The 17,706-nt window shown below is 49.6% G+C and overlaps 2 protein-coding genes across 4 annotated transcripts; one reads left to right on the forward strand and one right to left on the reverse strand.

Annotated features, from left to right (window-relative positions):
* Window positions 1–122: 122 nt before the first annotated feature.
* On the forward strand, window positions 123–12,451 carry map3k21 (mitogen-activated protein kinase kinase kinase 21). 3 transcript variants are annotated; one of them, XM_085922551.1, is made up of 10 exons: window positions 123–1,833; window positions 7,073–7,253; window positions 7,334–7,482; window positions 7,566–7,741; window positions 8,017–8,257; window positions 8,421–8,543; window positions 9,124–9,274; window positions 9,356–9,450; window positions 9,581–10,351; window positions 10,437–10,581. In XM_085922551.1, the coding sequence occupies exons 1-10, from the start codon at window positions 1,044–1,046 to the stop codon at window positions 10,451–10,453; spliced, it is 2,694 nt and encodes an 897-aa protein (XP_085778677.1). In that variant the 5' UTR covers window positions 123–1,043; the 3' UTR covers window positions 10,454–10,581. The 3 variants fall into 3 exon arrangements, with proteins under 3 accessions (XP_085778677.1, XP_085778676.1, XP_085778675.1); XM_085922550.1 differs by having other exon boundaries at window positions 124–1,833; window positions 9,584–10,351; window positions 10,475–12,451; XM_085922549.1 differs by having other exon boundaries at window positions 125–1,833; window positions 10,475–12,451.
* A 1,917-nt stretch (window positions 12,452–14,368) lies between these two features.
* agt (angiotensinogen) lies at window positions 14,369–17,619 on the reverse strand. Its single transcript, XM_085922225.1, has 7 exons — window positions 17,472–17,619; window positions 16,021–16,447; window positions 15,594–15,948; window positions 15,397–15,521; window positions 15,114–15,262; window positions 14,819–14,975; window positions 14,369–14,736 (listed from the first exon to the last, which is right to left on the reverse strand). The coding sequence occupies exons 2-7, from the start codon at window positions 16,438–16,440 to the stop codon at window positions 14,560–14,562; spliced, it is 1,383 nt and encodes a 460-aa protein (XP_085778351.1). The 5' UTR covers window positions 16,441–16,447; window positions 17,472–17,619; the 3' UTR covers window positions 14,369–14,559.
* Window positions 17,620–17,706: the final 87 nt, after the last annotated feature.

The following is a 17,706-nucleotide window of genomic DNA, read 5'->3' on the forward strand; positions in this document are numbered from 1 at the left end:
ATATTTTTTATGATCATTTCCATAAATTCGGCGCGCTTCACTCACGTTCCGGTTGCCTCAACCCTTCCACCCACCCCCTCCCGCTGTTGTGCTGATCACGTGCCAAAACATCCTCCAATCAGAGCAGGACAAGCAGTATAGCCCCGCCTCCCGGCGTCCCTCTCCCATCCTCCAGGACGCCGCCGCATTTCGTCCTCCAAACTCCGACAAGCGACCAAGTTTTACCGGGGTGTTATTTTGATATCCCCCCCGCCTTCTCTCACAATGTTTTGATTGTTTTTAATAGTCATTCTCACCGTTACTCTGACCCTGAGGATGTTCGATGGAATTGTGAGAGCGCACCTGCTGCCTACCGACGAGAACTTCTCGGGAGTAGTGAAGTCGAGAGGAGCAACTTTTGACCAGCAACCGAATCGCTCCTGACCAATCTATCCAAGCTAAGCTGTTAGCCGCGCGCGCGCGTGTGTGTGTGGAATGCCGTGGAATCCGTCGCCAATTGAAAGAGGAGCAGGCCTCCACAACTAGCCACGTAATGGCCCGGACAGCGGCTCCGTAACATTAAACGTCAAGTTTGAGGGAGAAAGCCGTCTATCGGCGGCTGCATCCTTATTCCCCGTGGCAGGTGCACCTCCTCCCTGCGGCACCTGCGACGAAGCCTCGGCGGTGCTAGCTTTAGCATCGAGCACTAGTGGGATACTTTGTCAATGTTTCTCCCCGTCGAGGTTCGAACTATTTAACGCCGGGAATGCATAGTGTTACGCTTAAAAGCCCACGCCTACTACACTAGGGAACATTTAGTCGACTTTAACTGAGCGTTGAGCCAGCCACTTGTAGCCGGGAGTCGACGGAGTGGTGTGGGATAAAGTTACAGTCCCGTGTGGGACGCTCCTCGCCGAGGGACTTTGGTCAGTGTCAAGAGCCCAGGCGGGGAATTCCCCTCCTTTTCAATGCAACAACATGCGGAGCTCAACAAGTCACCCATTGCTTTTTTAATTTAGCCTCTTAAGCCCTGCACCCTATGGTGCCATTACGGCCACCGAGAAATGGATGTCTCGCAGGCCGCTTTCCCAAACGGTGAAGGGCGGCCGGGCGGCGGCGACGGTGATGGAGGAGGAGGGAGTAGGGCACATGCCTGGACAGACTGTCCCACGCACGCGTGGGCTCACTCGGCCCCACTGTGCCCGACCCGATCGCTGTGGACGGCGGCGTACGACTACGAAGCGAGCGGCGAGGACGAGCTCAGCCTTTGCCGCGGCGACGTGGTGGAGGTCCTGTCCAAGGACGCGGCCATCTCCGGCGACGAGGGCTGGTGGACAGGCAAAATCAACCACCGCGTCGGCATCTTCCCCTCCAACTATGTCACCTACCAGCCGGCCATTTACCGTCTGCCCATCACCAGCGTGCGGGAGCGGGTCCCAGCTTCGCCCGTCCGGATCCCCTTCTCCGAGCTGGTACTGGAGGAGATCATCGGCGCGGGGGGCTTCGGCAAAGTCTACCGCGGCACGTGGAAGGGCCAAGAGGTGGCCGTTAAGGCGGCCCGGCAGGACCCCGACGAGGACATTATGGCCACGGCGGCCAGCGTCAAGCAGGAGGCCAAGCTGTTCTCCATGCTGCAGCACCCCAACATCATCAAGCTGGAGGGCGTGTGCCTGGACGAGCCCAACTTGTGCCTGGTCATGGAGTACGCCCGAGGGGGCACGCTCAACCGGGCACTGACCGGCAGGCGAATCCCGCCGCACATCCTCGTCAACTGGGCCGTGCAGATTGCACGCGGGATGCACTACCTTCACGAGGAGGCCGTGGTCATCCACCGAGACCTCAAGTCCAGCAACAGTAAGAGCACACCTCGGCTCAGTTTCTCAACCCTCGATCATTTCATAGCTAATCGTAAAAAATATTTCCCAACCTATTTTCCAGGCACATGTCACGTATTGTATCTAATGATGCGTTTCCTGGATTCTCAATGATTTCACATTATCATTCCCTTAAATTACAATAATCCCCATTGAGTTTTTTGTTTTTTTTTATTTGGAAAACATCCAAAGTTTCAAACCTTAATTTCCCATGAAAACTGATCTTAAAAAGTGCTTTGGAAAAAATGTAGTATCTTCACCCATTTAGTGACATGAGCTGTGGATGCACTTGAGGTTTTTTTTTGTGTGTGCACCCTCGAGAGGATGTGAAATAAGGTTAGTTTGCACAGCTGGGATGCCTGCCCCCCCTGCCCCCCACCCTTATCCCTCAGCACACACACTCAGTCAAGCACACCTTCCCAAAGCACCCGTCCGTCCCCCACCCTCTCCACTCCGACTTGAAAATGTTGGTCAAACAGAAGCAGTGATTGGGCAAACGTAAACACACGCGTGTTCGTGCCACATGCGCTCGGCGCAAATTTCCGAGGGCAGCTTTTAAGACCAGTTACCAGCATTGGGTCCTTCTTAATTGAACTTTGACTTTGCCTTTCCCACCAACTCAACTTTATCGTCATCAAAATACACCAAAGAGGCCAGATGGAGAGAAAAGACTTAAGCGGTCGCGGTTAATCGAGTGTTTGGCGAATATAAACAAACCCCCCCCCCCGCCCCGCCTTGCCCCTGCCCCCTTGAACTGCTAACACACAAGTCGATGTGTTTGTCCTGCCGTCTGCCACTTTACCGCGACCTCCACCAATTCGCAGAGTATGACATCCAGTTCAAAATGATTGGTTTGCCACAGCCCAAGTTGTATGTGAAGAAATTTGGGTTGTTTGCAGCCGCGTGGCCTTTATTGAAAGGTTCTCACACAAACGCACCCCTGCGGTGTGTCGGCTGCTTTTCCCAGGGAAAAAAAAAAAGCGGCAATAATTTGACTCGGACCGCGTCGTATGTTCAGCGTGGACGAGATGGACGGAAAGGCCCGCCTCCATCCGTCCGTCCACTCGCTCAGCTGGTCATTTGATCGACTCCCGGCGTGCACGCTAGACAAACGTGTGGCTATTTGATCAATGATTAGCCTGTAAAGTAATATGTTGAAAGTCAGCAAGATTTGCCCAATTCTCCTTTTGTGTTTTTGCAGCTAATCTGTAAAATCCCGGCCGGCGGGGAGGAATGTTGCTAATGAGGGATAAAAGCTTAACATACGTTTGCACAATGGACTGGTCAAGCAGCGGTTGCTAGGCTACTGCGGGCCAAAGAATGGCGAGGACTCGGAGGGTCCCAAAGCCCTGGTTTTGTTTTGTTCCGTTCATATTTAATCTCCCAGAGAGCAGCGCTACTCTTTTATTGCCACAAACTCGAGGGGGTTCGCCTCCTTACTGGCTTATTTTTCTCCTGCCCTTGCCATTCCTCCTTTCCCCTGCCCATCAGCCCTTCATTACTTCCCTGCGTCAGGTTACTTTTTTAACCGAGGCTCTGTTTAAAAGACTCGCTGACGTATCAACAATTCGCAACCTTAAAAGTGAGTTTCATTTTCTGACCATGATTGTCACAAAGAGCGCATTGAATTGTGTGTGTGTGTGTGTGTGTGTGTGTGTGTGTGTGTGTGTGTGTGTGTGTGTGTGTGTGTGTGTGTGTGTGTGTGTGTGTGTGTGCGTGTGTGTGTGTTGCGCCCCAAAAAAGGCAATGACAAGAAGAAATCCCAAATTGTGCAGCTTCGTCATGCTTGCGTCCTCATCAGCAAGGAGTGGTGGTATTTGCGTCGCTCCAGATGAGAAACCACAAACTTGGCCCACAGCCATCGCGCGTTTTCACTCAGGCCGCTCGTTCGCATCTTGATTCCGGCTGTTAACATTTTCCCCTCAGATGTGTAAAACCTTTTTTTTTTTTTTCCCTGTCTTTTGTTTGTTTACAAGATGCTAAACTGATGTCATATGAGTTTGAAAACAACAGGTGGATTATGACATCGCTATTTACATACTCAACATTTTTCACAGTCAAGCCGCTCGCTCAAATCTGATTGGTTGGATTGATGTCACGCTTTCCATGGTGTGAGATGCTCAGTATGAGGAAGCAAAACAAGGTCAGGGAGAGGCTTGCGGTTGTATGTTTTTTTATTTTTTTATTTAATGTAGTAAGCACGCGAGACCACATTCTTCCATATGTGTGCATTTTAGCTTAATGCTAACCTTCATTGCAAAATAACATAGATGGGCTAACCACTTAAACAGTGAATATTTGAACACAAATGGTGCAGCAACACACATATAGAGACAATCGCATACATTATCGTCTGTGACAGACTATTCACTTTGTAATTTTTTTGTCGTGAGGCCAAGGTCATGTTGCTATTCTGCGCTAACCCTGCTAACACAATGTTTGCAGTGAACTACCTGCGTACGTGCACTGCGGACGGTGTCCGAGTGGGGAAAGTTTAGGGAAGGGGCTGCTAGGTGTTGAAGGGCAATTTTTCCCACAACTCCCCCGGTGACACAGCTACTGTGTGTCTTTTCTGTGACAAGAGAATGGGGCGGGAAGGGGGGGGGGGTAGTGGAGATGCTTTCACTCCGTCTTTTACGACCTCTCCCTGACTGCACCTATTGTTGCCGTGCGGGGTGAAAAGGAAAAAGGCCCGCAGCCCAACAAGCAGTCGCTCGCTACTTTTGCAACGCACCCAAACCCAAAAGGTAGTAGCCTCGTACCTCTTGGGTTTGCGGAGCTATAATTAGCACGCTTACGGGTTGATTGGCGTTTTTATGTCGCAGGCAAGTCGGGAGGGGTGGAGGACAGACAAAAAGCGCAAGCGAGCGTGCCGGATGGATTTCGGGCGGCCACTCGCCCTGATCCTTTTCCCAGCGGCCGGAATGCCTGGTCGGGGAATGTCGGGGAGCCTTATTTTCTGCTTACGACAGGAAGAGCCGTGAATTCGAGCTGAAGTGTGTTGGCACAGTTAGCAAAATAGCGCCAGGTCAAGTTAGCTGGTCGTTTTGACAAGGCCCGCGTTGCATCAGTGCTCAGCTATGCTGCTAAAAACACAAGATGCCTTCGCCGCTCGCGTCGGGGTGTGGCCGGCCTGCCAGCTGTCAGTGATGAAGAAACATGAAAATTGCACTGGGGGAAGATTTGTTTTGTTTTCTCTCTACTGATGACAACATCACAAATTTTTTTCTTCTTCAAACCTGCCAGATTTTACCTTGGGGGCGGGGGGAGCAATGGGAAGAAGCGTGGGAGCAACTTTGCAAACCTCTTTCTTCTGATCGTTGCAACGAGCCCATCATGAAAGATCTGCTTGAAGATCCTTGATGGAAGGGGGGGGGGGGGGGGGTCAGAGGGTGGGGTCCGCCTCTGGGCCATGTCCATCTCCAGTTGCGTTCACTGTTGTCTGCTTCCAAACATTTTTTTCCCCCCCCCAGAGTGAGAAAGTTCTACCACAGCTTCAACTCATCTCGTGTTCTTAGTTAAAAGATTTTAACAAGTTTACAGACATTTGTCATATGTCACCGCATTCCGTGGAACTTTTACCGCTGGAATAAAACGTTTTTCAATGCATATAACGTCGCTTAGGCAACCGCTCGCTGGCCCATCTGAACTTTGCTCTGTTTTGTTGCCTTCTTCTTAAAATGTTTTATGGCGGCTGGCAAATTGACTACAGTAGAGAACGAGGCCCTATTTGCTTTTCCCTTGCTACATTTACATCCGGTTGCTTGGATACCAAAAAAATCATGGCTGACACAACTGCGCAGGGTGTTGAGGAAAAACATTTTTTCAATGACTGAGAACATAAATAGCCAGCGGGGACACGTTTTTTGTTTTTTCCGATGGAATTCTCTCAAACTTACTTTGATATAAGAATCTCAAAAGGGGAGCATAACGTCAGCATAAAAATATGTCCGCTCACACCGAAGCCATACGACAGTCCATCGTGATGCAACAAAGGAAGTATCTGGCACGCCGCCGTGGTATAGGCTTGTGTAACCGAGCCATCATAAGTCATTTGGACCTAAAGAACCTGTCGGATGCATGGGAACTTGAAAACGGAAAGTTGTTCTATAGGGTGGCTCCAGTGAAACCTGTTTGTAATGAAATTCCCATTGTTTGAACTGGAGGTAGAGGATCATCGGCGCGCCGTGCCCCGGGCTGGTCATGGTACCAATACACTGGCTTTTCCCAACAGGAGCGCCGCCACCAAAACGCTGCTGCTTGATCTGTTTGCCCAGTATGCCTGGGTTCATTTAACAATCGCTCAAAAAGCCATTTGCGCTCACAATTGCACCATTGCACCGTTTAATGGCCCTCGGAAGCAATAAAATTCCATTTACACACTCGTGGTACAAGACCCGACCTGGCGGACGTGCCGCCGTGTCTGGTTGGAATAAGATGATTCTTTTTTTTTTTTTCCTGAAGGTGTGCGCGTGGGCACGTTATCTTACGTTGACCGACCTTGGACTTCCTCCTCCACAAGCTACCATTGATACACACACGGGCGTTCGCTTATGATGTCCTTATTTTTTGATACTAAACATTTTACAATTTATTTTCCCGTGGGAATATTGTGTTACTTTCAGCCATCTTTTGTCACTTGGCTATAATTTAGCACTGTGAAGCTGTTGAGTGCTTCGCTTTGAAGAATCTGAATATGTTTACTTGTTCAAACTTGTCACCTCTCCCGTTTAGTGACCTTCAGAAGACATTCAATGTGGTTCGGTTTCAGTTCATAGCGACGCATCCATCATACAAACGACAAGGCTGAATAGTTTTGACGCCCACTTATGGTTCGCAAAACTGGTCTCCTCAAAAACCTTATTTGTCTGCATGTCTGTTATTGAACCATTGGCGTGGGTTATAGTCAGTCCTTCTCACGCAAGGCCAGGTGTCGAGTTTCAGGCGGGTTTTCAGGGTTCCCTCTGACTTTAATGTGTTTTAACAGTTTTTGGGCCCGAGGACAGGCGCATTGTGGCGCTGTCAGCTCTCAAACAAATGAGCCGCACAACGCTCTTGGCCACGTTGAATATCAACTATCATTTCCTTGGCCGCTCCGTCGCGTCTTTTGACTCTCGTTCACCTCGCAGCACACTTTGATGTGGAGACATTTTCTTTGTTTGTTTTGGTTTTGTAACTATAATCATAATAATAGTCAATCTCTGTCTCTCCGCCTTCAGTTCTGTTACTTGAAACGATCGAGAACGACGACATCGGCAGGAAGACGTTGAAGATCACAGACTTTGGCCTGGCCCGGGAGTGGCACAAGACCACCAAGATGTCGGCGGCGGGCACCTACTCCTGGATGGCCCCTGAGGTCATCAGGATGTCTCTTTTTTCCAAAGGCAGTGACGTTTGGAGGTGAGCCATTTTTTTTGCTGTGATGTTCCCAAACAGCAGTTTTAAAATTTCAACCGTCATTGCTTCTTCTATTTCCCCAGCTACGGCATCTTGCTGTGGGAGTTGCTAACAGGGGAGGTGCCTTACCGAGGAATCGACGGCCTGGCTGTTGCTTACGGTGTGGCCGTCAATAAATTAACCTTACCCATCCCCTCCACCTGCCCCGAACCCTTCGCCAGGCTCATGGAAGGTAATTGACCCCGCCCCCCCCCAAAATAGAAGGCAATTTTCAGCCACAACATGAGCTACATCTGCCCGTGTGTCATTTTGCAGAGTGTTGGGACCAGAACCCGCACGTGCGCCCCTCCTTCTCCTGCATCCTGGAGCAGCTGTCGGCCATCGAGGAGGCGGTGATGGCCACCATGCCGCAGGACTCCTTCCACATCATGCAGGACGACTGGCGCGTGGAGATCCAGGAAATGTTTGACGAGCTCAGGACCAAAGAGAAGGTACAGTCGGGCAGCGTGTTTTTCATATGTTATGTAATTACACACAGTCAACTCGGAGACCTGACACATTCCCGTGACAGCTCACTGCGATCATTAAATGAATTAGCGGCGACATTTTCCCGTAAGCGTCCTCAAGTAATCTGGGCTGCAGTTGCCACTAAGCTGCTTTTCATCCGCTTACGATGTGGATCGTCAACACATCCCGGAGCAAATGGCAGAGAAATGGAAGAGAGCGTCAATAAAGATATGAAAGCTTAAATGAAGTGGACTTCCAGGAGCTACGTTCGCGTGAAGAGGAGCTGACGCGGGCCGCCCTGCAGCAGAAGTCCCAAGAGGAGCATCTGAAGCGGCGCGAGCAGGAGCTGGCCGAGCGTGAGATCAACGTCCTGGAGCGGGAGCTCAACATCCTCATCTTCCAGCTCAACAAGGACAAGCCCAACGTCAAGAAGCGCAAGGGCAAGTTCAAGCGCTCCCGCCTCAAGCTCAAGGATGGCAACCGCATCAGCTTGCCTTCAGGTTGGTCCTACGCAGGAACTTTGTTAAGTTTCAGTTATTAACCACATCGCTCAGCGTTGTCAGAGCTCTTTGAAGGTGTTTGGCACATGTTAATGCTTGCGTAACCTGGCTCCGCCGCACTCTCGACATTGTAACGAGCGCCCGACTCTCCTCCTCCGCGCAGACTTCCAGCACAAGATCACAGTGCAGGCGTCGCCCTCCATGGACAAGAGGCGGAGCCTGCACAGCACCAGCTCCTCTCCCCCCAGCAGTCCCACACTCATCCCCCGCCTACGAGCTATTCAGCGTGAGTTTTTCTTTTCTCTCTCTCTCTCTCTTGCTCTCTCGCTCTCCCCACCCCCGCAAACAAGCGCGATTTCCCAGCCGGGTTGGACCCGGCGCAAGCGCCCAACCCGCACGTAGCGCACGGCTGCCCGTCGGAGGGGAAAAGCAAGAGGGGAACATTGGCGGTGACAAGGCGCATGTGAACAAAAGCGGGCCGACCCAGTTGTTTGAACAGTTTGCTAATATTGTTAGTCACGCACCAACAGTCATGTAACAACTGGAACAAATTCCGCTTGACCACTCGCCATCAGATTAAACTCTGGCGGATGTCACCTGACCGACATGGATCACTGTTGAGCACCCGTCCTTTCACGTTGACGTCCAGATTGAAGGCGTTTAAAAGCAGCCGGACGGACAGTTCTGAAACTTAAGAAAATGGATTCATCGTCCAATCCTCCATGAGGCTCTACTAGCATCTTTCTGGCTTTTTCTTTGATGGGTGTGACTCACAGCAAGCGGGACTGGTTAACCAACCAACCAATAACAATCTCGTTGTCCTGAGTGATTATTTTTGAGAATTGAATTTGTCACCTTCTGGACAGTCACGCAGGACGAGAGCAACCGCACGTGGGGTCGCAGCGCCCCCTCAAGGCCGGAGGAGTTTGACGACGTCAGGAGAGGCATCAAGAAGAAGGGGAGAACTTGGGGCCCCAACTCGGTGCAGAGCAAGGAGAGACCTGCTGTCACAGAGAGGTACGCTCTTCTTTGTTGCCTCCCCTATTATTATTTTTTTTTCGGGGGGGTCTTCTTTACAGTTGTGTATATTGTCCTCAGAGTACGTCCCCTCTCAGATGGCAGCAATCCTTGGTCCACCAGTCTGATGAAGTCGCAGAAGTCTGTCCCCCTCGCCGCCCTCTTTGCCGAACAAGGTGCGCTCACTATTATATTTGAAATTCAATCAGCCATGAATCAAAATCACGTCAAACATTATTTCAGTGTTAACCGTACAAATAATTGGAGCATAGTCTCCAGCTGAAATGTATTATTGCTAACCTCCAGCAGGGGGCAGTAAAGACGAGACCTTTCCTCAGGAGTGTCCCGACAGCAACTCCAAACCAAAGCAGCTCAAGTTCCCTAACCAGGTGTACCTGGATCTACCTCTGTGGCGGGACGAAGCGCAGCCTCCCTGCGCCTGCGGGGAGGGCGGGCCAGCGGCTCAGGGCGGCCCGGCCGACTGTCCCGAGGACCCCTACACCACCACGTCCACGTCCTCCGCCTCCACCACCCCACAGCTTACGCCCACCAACAGCCTGAAGAGGGTGACGACACGCCGCAAGACGGATTCTGTGCTGTACGGCTGCGGCTCGCTGCTGGCCTCCGTCGTACTGGGCTACGATATCCGCGAGGCGCTCAAGAACGCTCAAGATGATGGCGAGCCGCCGCGGGAGGAGAAGAAGAAGAAGGAGGGCCTGTTCCAGCGGGCCACCCGCTTCCGCCGCAGCACCTCCCCACCGAGCGGCGGCCGCCCCCGTAAGGACGAAGGTTCGCCGGGCCACGCCCCCAACCCCCACGCCAACCTGGTCTCCATGTCGGCCATCGTGGAGTGTCAGTCCACTAAGTGTCTGTTGCAGTCGGAGGCCGAGGTATCGCGCTGCGGCTCCGCCAAGGTGGACCTCGTACCAGTCGCTCATCACGTCGAGACGCTTCGGCCTCCCTTGCCGCCGCCCGCTGAAAAAAAGCAGACACCAAAAACCCAAAGTCAAGCGCCGGAGGTTACGAACCATAACATGGGGACGCGCCTCCGCAGAAAAAAGTACAACAATCATGATGGTGAGTTCAACGCCCGCATGACTTCAAATGTAGCCGTGGGAAAAGTCAACCCCCAATTTTTTTTATTTTTTTTTTTTGCCTTCAGTGGTAGCAACACCGTAAACGAGTTCTGTCTGTGCGCAGCTAACGGGATCCCCAGCCTGCCGCCCCCCGCCGCCCCCAAGAAGACCAGGAACACACGGCCAGTCTCCTTCTGGGCCAAGCCGCACGCTCGAGGCCTGGTGGCCCGCCTGGGCAAGAGCTATTCGTTGGGCCACTACTCTGGCGAGAAGGCGGCACAGGCCTGCTCGCTGCTGGACATGGACGCCGAGGGCCAGAATCGCGACTGCACCGTGCCGCTGTGCCGCATCCAGAGCTCGCCGGCCAGGCCCACCGTCTACGAGCTGGAGAACGACTTCCTTTCCTAGCGTTCACGTACAGATACTGTTCACACTGCCTTTAGTTTGCCATCATGTTAGTCCAGAACAGGGGTGTCAAACTTGTCGGCATCCCGGGCCAACAATAGCGACCAAAATGGTTTTACTATCATGCTTGCAAAAAAGAATCATGGCATTTGATCATGAATGAGTTTTTCGATGAGAACTTTTTGTTGGAGGAAAAATGGACCGGATCCGTTTGACACCCGTGCTCTGGAACGTAGTGACGTCGTTCCCCAGTGACACACCTCGTTGTCGGTGCAGCTTAACGTTGACCGCGCTGCAGCGCTCACAAGACATTCTGATATTTATATATCTATTTTTTATCCGTAATTTAATAGCAGAACAAACCGTACTGTACATGCACATGTACAACGATGAGGTCGTCTCTTGATTTGGGGGTAGTATGTAAATATTCCTTTGCTACTCGCTCAGTGGCGCTTCCAGATGCAGACAGCCAGCATTTCAATGAAGGAGTCCCAAGGAAAACAAATGTCCGTTTTTGTATCTTTTTGGAAACGCGACGACTTTTCCCACGCAGTCCCGACGATTTTGTGTTGTCACAGTGTCATATGACCTGCGCTCCCCATGCAAGCCAACCTCTATTTTGGTTGGAAACCCTCAAAAGAGCTCACCGTGAGTTTTTTTGTGGAATATTTGATAGCAGCCACTAGAATGGCTTCCTCAGGATCAACTAAAGGGCTCCATTTTGTATTTTCTAGTTGACGGCACGCACCCCTTTGCGAGGACGGACTATGCAGACTCAAGGAGCGCTTGCTTCCCACTGTTTGAGGTGGCTGCTCTCATTTGGAGAAAATGATCTCATTTGTTTTCTATGATGTCCTCGAATGGATGTGCGTAAATACGACTGATATTTTCAAATCACTTTGATGAATTTGACAATGTGAATTCTCCTTCATCCAACTCTTCATGAAAATCGCAGACGACCCAGATTTTAAATAATTTCCTCAAAAAGAGGCGCTCCCTCCCTCTTGTTAACCAAAACAGTAGCACCTACTGTGCCCAAATTAGTTGTTGCGTGCCACTTGAGGAAACTCCCTCAAATAAATTTCAAATGGGAAGAGAAAGAAACCTGTAATTGTTTCTATTCAGACGCTTTTATGATGAACAAATGCACATTTGGAGGCCATTGCAACTCTTGCTAACCAAAACAGTAGAACCTAAACCTAAACTCAATATAGTTGGCGGGCACTAACGCCTCCCTCAAATAAATCCCATCAACACCGTGTCGAGTGTGTGCGAGTGTTGAACCCGCGAGCCAGCCGATGTGAAGTGAGCAAACATTCCGTTGTCAATGTTGTTGTTTTTTTTTTTTTGTATTTCCTCGGTCGGAGCTTCTGCCAAGTGGACCAAAATGAAAGAAAAAAAAAAAGAGACGTCGCTTGAGGACATTGTGGTGTGTTTGTGACGGACCAAAATGCCAGCGGCTGCTTGTGTTTGTTAGATGTGTACTTGTGTGTTTGAGAAAGACTCCGAGTGACGTAGGGCTTCTGCGCTTCCGATCGGATGAGACAAACTACGCAAAGTACTACACTCTGTCCACTGTGCCTTTCAGTGACTTTTTTATTCTTATCATTATTATTATTATTATTATTACAGTATTTCATTGCCGGATTGATCAAGAGTATCAACATTTTTCAATAAAGTTGAAATTAAGACTTAATGTCTGCTTCCTGGTTCTTTGCTTCAAACCATAATTTCCAACCTTAACCACAGGCTTCCCTGTGATTGATTTAAAACAGCAAATAAACATGTATATTTATTTATTTATTTTTAATGACCATGTATAGTAAGGCTTTTTTTTAGACAAGGACATAGTAAGGCTGTGCTTTAAAACTGCAAATAAATTTTTAAAAAGTATTTATCAGAATGACGTCACAGAGATCAAACAGCCAATCAGAAAGTGGGGGTGAGGGCGGGTGTGGCACTATTCGGTACACCTGAAAATTTCGGTGTACCTAATGGAGTGTCCGAGTGACGTCACATGTCAACCAGCCAATCAGAAAGTGGGGGGTTGTTTGGGTGTGGCACTTTTCACTTTCATTTAAACTTTGACCATGATTTTTCCCTAATGAAGTGGCCTGTGATTAGGTACACCTGAAAATGGCGGTGTACCTAATGGAATGTCCGAGTGACGTCACCGATCAAACAGCCAATCAGAAAGTGGGGGTGAGGGCGGGTGTGGCACTTTTCACTTTCACTTAAACTTTTTCCCTAATGAAGTGATTAGGTACACCTGTGTCGGTGTGACGTCACAGCTCAACCAGCCAATCAGAAAGTGGGGGGTTGTTTGGGTGTGGCACTTTTCACTTTCATTTAAACTTTGACCATGATTTTTCCCTAATGAAGTGGCCTGCGATTAGGTACACCTGAAAATGGCGGTGTACCTAATGGAGTGTCCTTGTGACGTCACAGATCAACCAGCCAATCAGAAAGTGGGGGGTTGTTTGGGTGTGGCACTTTTCACTTTCATTTAAACTTTGACCATGATTTTTCCCTAATGAAGTGGCCTGCGATTAGGTACACCTGAAAATGGCGGTGTACCTAATGGAGTGTCCTTGTGACGTCACCGATCAAACAGCCAATCAGAAAGTGGGGGGTTGTTTGGGTGTGGTACTTTTCACTTTTGTTAACTTTTGACCATGATTTTTCCCTAATGAAGTGGCCTGTGATTAGGTACACCTGAAAATGGCGGTGTACCTAATGGAGTGTCCTTGTGACGTCACAGATCAAACAGCCAATCAGAAAGTGGGGGGTTGTTTGGGTGTGGCACTTTTCACTTTCATTTAAACTTTGACCATGATTTTTCCCTAATGAAGTGGCCTGCGATTAGGTACACCTGAAAATGGCGGTGTACCTAATGGAGTGTCCTTGTGACGTCACAGATCAAACAGCCAATCAGAAAGTGGGGGGTTGTTTGGGTGTGGCACTTTTCACTTTCATTTAAACTTTGACCATGATTTTTCCCTAATGAAGTGGCCTGTTATTAGGTACACCTGAAAATGGCGGTGTACCTAATGGAATGTCCGAGTGACGTCACCGATCAAACAGCCAATCAGAAAGTGGGGGTGAGGGCGGGTGTGGCACTTTTCACTTTCACTTAAACTTTTTCCCTAATGAAGTGATTAGGTACACCTGTGTCGGTGTGACGTCACAGCTCAAACAGCCAATCAGAAAGTGGGGGGTTGTTTGGGTGTGGCACTTTTCACTTTCATTTAAACTTTGACCATGATTTTTCCCTAATGAAGTGGCCTGTGATTAGGTACACCTGAAAATGGCGGTGTACCTAATAGAGTGTCCGAATGACGTCACACCAAACAGCCAATCAGAAAGTGGGGGTGAGGGCGGGTGTTATTTATTTATTTATTTATCTCACTCTCTCTTTTGTTCGTTCTTTCTTTCTTTCTTTCTTTCTTTCTTTCTTTCTTTCTTTCTCTCTTTATTTTTCTTTCTCTCTCTTATTTATTTATTCATTTATTCATTCATTCATTTACTTATTTTTAAATGACCATGTATAGTAAGGCTTTTTTTTGTTGTTGAAAAAAAATGACCATGTAATGACCAGAGAATAAATGAATACTTAGGGGGCAAACATTTAATTCATCCATCAAACAAAAATAAAGTCTTTAGTTAGAATATACAAGACGAACAACTCTACTGCAAAATACTGTACAGCAATTTGCTGTTATAAGACAAAGATGAAAGTTGAGATAAAAGTGAGGGGTAAACGTTACATTGTTGACAGCTGCTAATGTAGCATGTTTGGTACTTTTACTGTGTGGGGTTGATGATTTTGCCCAACATGAGGATGGCGTTGGACTCTCGCTCCACCACTGAGAAGAAAAAGGGTCGATTGAGAGCCACCTTGACGGCGCCCCCCGCCTCCTCCACCTTGTCTTGGGACACTGCGTCTTCCTCCAACATCTCCAATGACACCTTGTTCATCGCCTGGTGCCGAGAACACAGTTGAAACTTGACTTTTGTCAATTGTTGTTAGCCCCCCCTATATGTTTTAGGTCATTAAGCTCACCTTATCAATGGTGAACTGTTTGGTGTTGGCCAGTTGGCTGAATTGTGCCTGGGAGCCTAGCAGTTTGGCCTCCACTTCTGCATCCATGTCATGTAAAAGCTCACGCAGGTCATTTGCAGAAGACAGCGAAAACTTTGGCAGTGACAGCTCCAGCAATCTGTGCGTTGCACCACCAACAACAGTCATTTAATAGCATCAATAGATAGCATAGACAGACAGACACGCACGCACACACAAACAGACGGACTGCCAGCCTGGCGGACAGACAGACAGACAGACAGACTGACTGACTGACCCCTCCTGGAGGCCTTGTCTCCACGTCGACATAACTTCAGTGAGTAGTTTGGCTTCAATGTCGTGTAGGCTGGTGCCCTCTTGTGGCAGCACCAGCAACATGTAGGAGCGCTTACTTAAAGACAGCTTCACCACTGTGCAATTCCTGTCCTACACCAAGTTCACACATACATGATTATTATTATTTTGATATTATGATGTCTTCGGCTATTCAGGATTTAGCGTTGGTAGCTAACGAGCCAGACGACTGACCGTTTTAAAAAGTTTCTGAATTGTATAAGTACCATATCATTGAAGTAGCTGTACAGGGCTGTGCGGGTCATCGTAGGAGTCATCACTGTTGTGCTTTCGTTCACATAAAACTCTTGCAAGGCCGTCTTGTCCGGTTGGAAGGCTGTCTTCCAGTTGCCTGGACAAACAGATGATGTTTGATGGTTCCACACAAGACAGGTGTCAGTGAAAAGACAAGCGAGTGACAAACCTTGGAAGTTGAAGAAAGAAAAAAAGAGGAGGTTGGAGTTGACGTCCACATCTCTGAAGGCGTCCTTTACTTTTCCGTCGGACGTCTTGTCCACAAAAGTGTTCAACAGCTCGGGCTGGGAGAAGTTCACCCCGCGGATGAAGGACGAGTCCGAGAAGTCCCGAGTGCCTTGGACGACGTCAGCCGACAGTTGAACGTGCGGGTGCGTGAAGAGCCACACTTGGGTTCTGATCTCGTCTTTGGGTCCGTCGTCCACCAGGGAGTTGATGCTGTGCAGGGTCTTCAAGACCTTGTGTCCGTCCACCAGGGACACGCAGTCGTCTCGGTCGGTGTGGCTGCTCAGGCCCAGGAGAAGCTGCGAGGTAGAAGGGAAAATGTTGAGGAAAAAGTTGGACAACAGCAAGTCCACCCATTTGGAGGTCCAAACCTGGTAGGAACTAGCCGTCTTCTTGGAGGCCCCCAGGTAGAAGGTGGCCAGGGACCCGTAGGTGTTAACGGGTGACAGCAGCGTGTTAGCGCCCGGCTGCTTCCCACTTAGCGCCTGGTAAATTCTCAAGCCCAGCGAGTTGAGCAGCTCGGCCAGCACCGCCGTCCTCTGCATGACGTTCTGCTTCTGAGCATCCTGCTCTGATGGATCCCGGGCGTCGGGCGTCAGGACCTCCATGTCCAGGCGCTCCACGGGAAGTGTCCGCAGGGACTCTGTCGGTTGGGTCTGCAGCGTCTCGCAGCTGACGTTGTCGGTGGCGAAGAGTTTGAAGGGGTGGATGTAGACGCGGTTGGCTCGACCCCCGAGGAGGCAGCACCCCAGCAGCAGGACCAAGAGAGTGGGGTGGCGGAGACTTTGCATTTTCACTCTGCTTACAAGTCAAAAGAAAGCACAACGTCATCAACCTCAGTGGTGGGAAATATTTTTTTAAAACAAGAACAAATACAAAGTTGGACTTCTAATCTTTGGACTGCAAATAGTGAAAGTCTGCAAGTCATTGACATTGAAGGCTTGTAATTTCCGATGAATGCCACTAGGTAGCGCTAAAGCGGTTGCTTCTCTCCTGCTTGCACTTCAACATATTTCCTTGGGCCCAAGAAATGATCAGTAAAGAAACATTTATTCTAGACAGAAAAAGTGTTGTTTTTTTCTGCCGATGGCAGCAATTCACTTCATTACGATCCATTTTACAGAGCAATTTCTCTTACTGCCCACATTTAAAAACACTGGGGGGGTCCCAATGACACGACATCTGGCTGGTTCTGTTTGGTTTTTTTTCTCCTCCCACACCATGAGTGGAGATAAGGCGAAGGAGACACGTCAATGATGGATGGAACTTTCTTTGTGCCGCTGTGGCCGCAGGCTGAATGGCCGCAGGCTGAATGAACGCAGGCATCGCCCTCGGCAACAAGGCCACTTTGACAATGACTGTTCGGCACCAAACATTTGTAGGAGATTTCTTTTGGGGGGGGGGGGGATTTCATACATGCATTATCTATGTCGATACAATGAAGCCAACTTACTCAAGTCGTCCAATTTTTGAATTTCTGCAACGTCATCACCCAAAACAAAATGGGATTGTTTTTTAGGGGTACATCTGTCAAAAGGAATTCAGGCCAATGTGCACGTAAACGGAGGACTTTACCCAGTTGAGTGCGTGTGTGAGCTTAGCAAACAATACTCTCGGGACATGGCCTTGGTCCCTGATCAATGCGCTTTGACGCCCGCTCCTCAAAACCCGTGACTTGCTGACACATCACATCAAATGTTCACATGTGCTCCGACGAGAGCCCGGATAAACATCATGCCGCTAGTCCGTTTCAACCGACAGACAAACATTTTTGTACGACCGTGAAAAGAGCGCGAGCGAGCGAGCGAGGTCGACTCCTTACCGTGTCGCAGGCCGGCCGGCGAATGAAGCTGCAGCTGCTCGGGGTCGTCGGACTTTAAAGCAAGACCACCGTGCCGGTTACTGATTAACAGCCCCCGGCTGACTCACAGCCCGATGGCGATCAATTACGGCGCCCCCGTCCAGCCCTGACTTGTTGACTTGATGATGTAAGTGCATCCTGAAAAGGGGGGTCTGAAAGGCCACAATGGGGAGAGCAGAGGCTCCATTCAGCCAAA

The sequence above is a fragment of the Syngnathus leptorhynchus genome, chromosome 10 (assembly GCF_054491065.1).
Source record: "Syngnathus leptorhynchus isolate UIUO chromosome 10, UIUO_Slep, whole genome shotgun sequence".
In the NCBI taxonomy this organism is placed as follows: domain Eukaryota; kingdom Metazoa; phylum Chordata; class Actinopteri; order Syngnathiformes; family Syngnathidae; genus Syngnathus; species Syngnathus leptorhynchus.